This window comes from Mauremys mutica, chromosome 13 (genome assembly GCF_020497125.1).
Source record: "Mauremys mutica isolate MM-2020 ecotype Southern chromosome 13, ASM2049712v1, whole genome shotgun sequence".
Classification (NCBI taxonomy): Eukaryota; Metazoa; Chordata; order Testudines; family Geoemydidae; genus Mauremys; species Mauremys mutica.
Window position 1 is genome coordinate 39,621,942 of NC_059084.1, and position 1,737 is coordinate 39,623,678.

Here is a 1,737-nt window from a genome sequence, read left to right on the forward strand (position 1 = left end):
CTTCTCATTGCAATAGGATAATCACTGCTGCCAGTGTCAGAGAAACAGAAATAACATTGGGAATAAAAAATAAAGAAGTTATGACAATTTACACTAGCTGAGGATCTGGCCTTATTGACATGAATACATTTAAATAAATGCAACTGAATGGCATATAGAACTCTAAAAAATCCTCAGTATCTTCATGCTATAATGCAGAATGCCTTGGCTGACAGGAACCTGGGCCACCTAGATGGTTCATTTGTGACCAGTTAATAGATTTATTGCCATTTCAATCACCCTTTCTGAACACCCTACCTTTCTGGACAGCTCTTCTCAGGGCCTCCTTGACATCTTTGTTTCTCAGGCTGTAGATGAGGGGATTGATCAGGGGTGTCAAGACAGTGTAAAGGATAGAAAAAATTTTGTTCAGGGCTTTCAGTGAACTGGTGTTGGGTAATATATAGACAATCATTAGGGTGCCATAGAAAACTGTAACCACAATAAGGTGGGAAGAGCAGGTGGAAAAGGCCTTTTGCCTCCCGGTGGCAGAAGGGATTCTCAGGATGGTGGAGATTATATAAACATAAGATGTCAGGGTCAAAATAAATGGGAAAACAATGTCTATGGAGGAGAATATGAGGGTCACCAGGGTAACCAGACTGGTGTCACTGCAGGAGAGTTTAATCATGGGGGTGAAATCACAAAAGAAATGATCAATTTCATTGGGGCCGCAGAAGACTAATTGTGATACCAGACATATTAATATGGTAAGAACTATGAATGAACTTAGCCATGATCCAACTGCTAGCTGCATACAAAACCTACCATTCATAAGGGATGCATAGTGCAATGGTTTACATATCGCTAAGTATCGATCATAAGACATCAAAGCTAGCAGATAACACTCAACAGTCACCAGGACACCAAACCAATAAAACTGCACAATGCAGCCCGTCACAGAAATGGTCTTGTCTCCAGTCAGGAAATTGTTCAGCATCCTGGGCAGTATGGTGGAGGTGTAGCAGATTTCCACGCAGGACAAATTCCCCAGAAAGAAGTACATGGGGGTGTGAAGGTGCTGATCAGACACAACTATCGCAACAATGAGTATATTTGCAGTCATGGTGACTATGTAAATCACTAGAAACAGCAAGAAGAAAAGAATTTGCAGTCCAGGGAGATTCCCAAATCCCAGCAGAATGAATTCTGTGATAGACGTTTGATTTTCCCCTTCTGCTTTCTCCATTCTCCATGTGATGCAACTAGTGATTGAGAAAAACTAATGATCATTTAAGGAATTTGCTGTACAATTAAACTCAGTGCACTTCCCTCCATTTGATACCATATAAATTCAAAGTGCAGGATTATATTCTCTCTCAAATGAGCATCTGCTTCATACCCAGATGTTTCATAGGGTACTGGGATGGAGAAACCCAACAGCTCACCCAAAGAGCAGGACCACAGTTAATATATTCCTCTTCTACACCTGCCCTCACATTTATTCATGCATTGATTCACAGATTTAAAGGCCACCAGATGATTAAATCATCTCATCTGATGTCCTCTAGAACACATGCCAAAGAATTTCCAGAATTATCCCTGCATTGATCTTAATAAATTGTGTCTGGCTAAAACATGTTTTCCAGAAATACACTCAGGGCCAGATTTTCAACATCTTTAGGTGAGTAGTGAGATTTTCAAAAGGACACAGGCAACACAAGTGCATTTATTTAAATGTCTCTTAGGCAACTAAAT

General features: G+C 40.3%; 1 protein-coding gene across 1 annotated transcript; it reads right to left on the reverse strand.

Moving 5' to 3' along the window:
- Positions 1-271: 271 nt before the first annotated feature.
- Positions 272-1,228, reverse strand: LOC123348411 (olfactory receptor 11A1-like). Its single transcript, XM_044985933.1, has one exon. The coding sequence runs from the start codon at positions 1,226-1,228 to the stop codon at positions 272-274; it is 957 nt and encodes a 318-aa protein (XP_044841868.1).
- Between the last annotated feature and the right edge of the window lie 509 nt (positions 1,229-1,737).

Bases quoted from the DNA above. Each gene is read 5' to 3' on its own strand.
- LOC123348411 (XM_044985933.1), bottom strand. From the start codon at position 1,228: ATGGAGAAAGCAGAAGGGGAAAATCAAACGTCTATCACAGAATTCATT.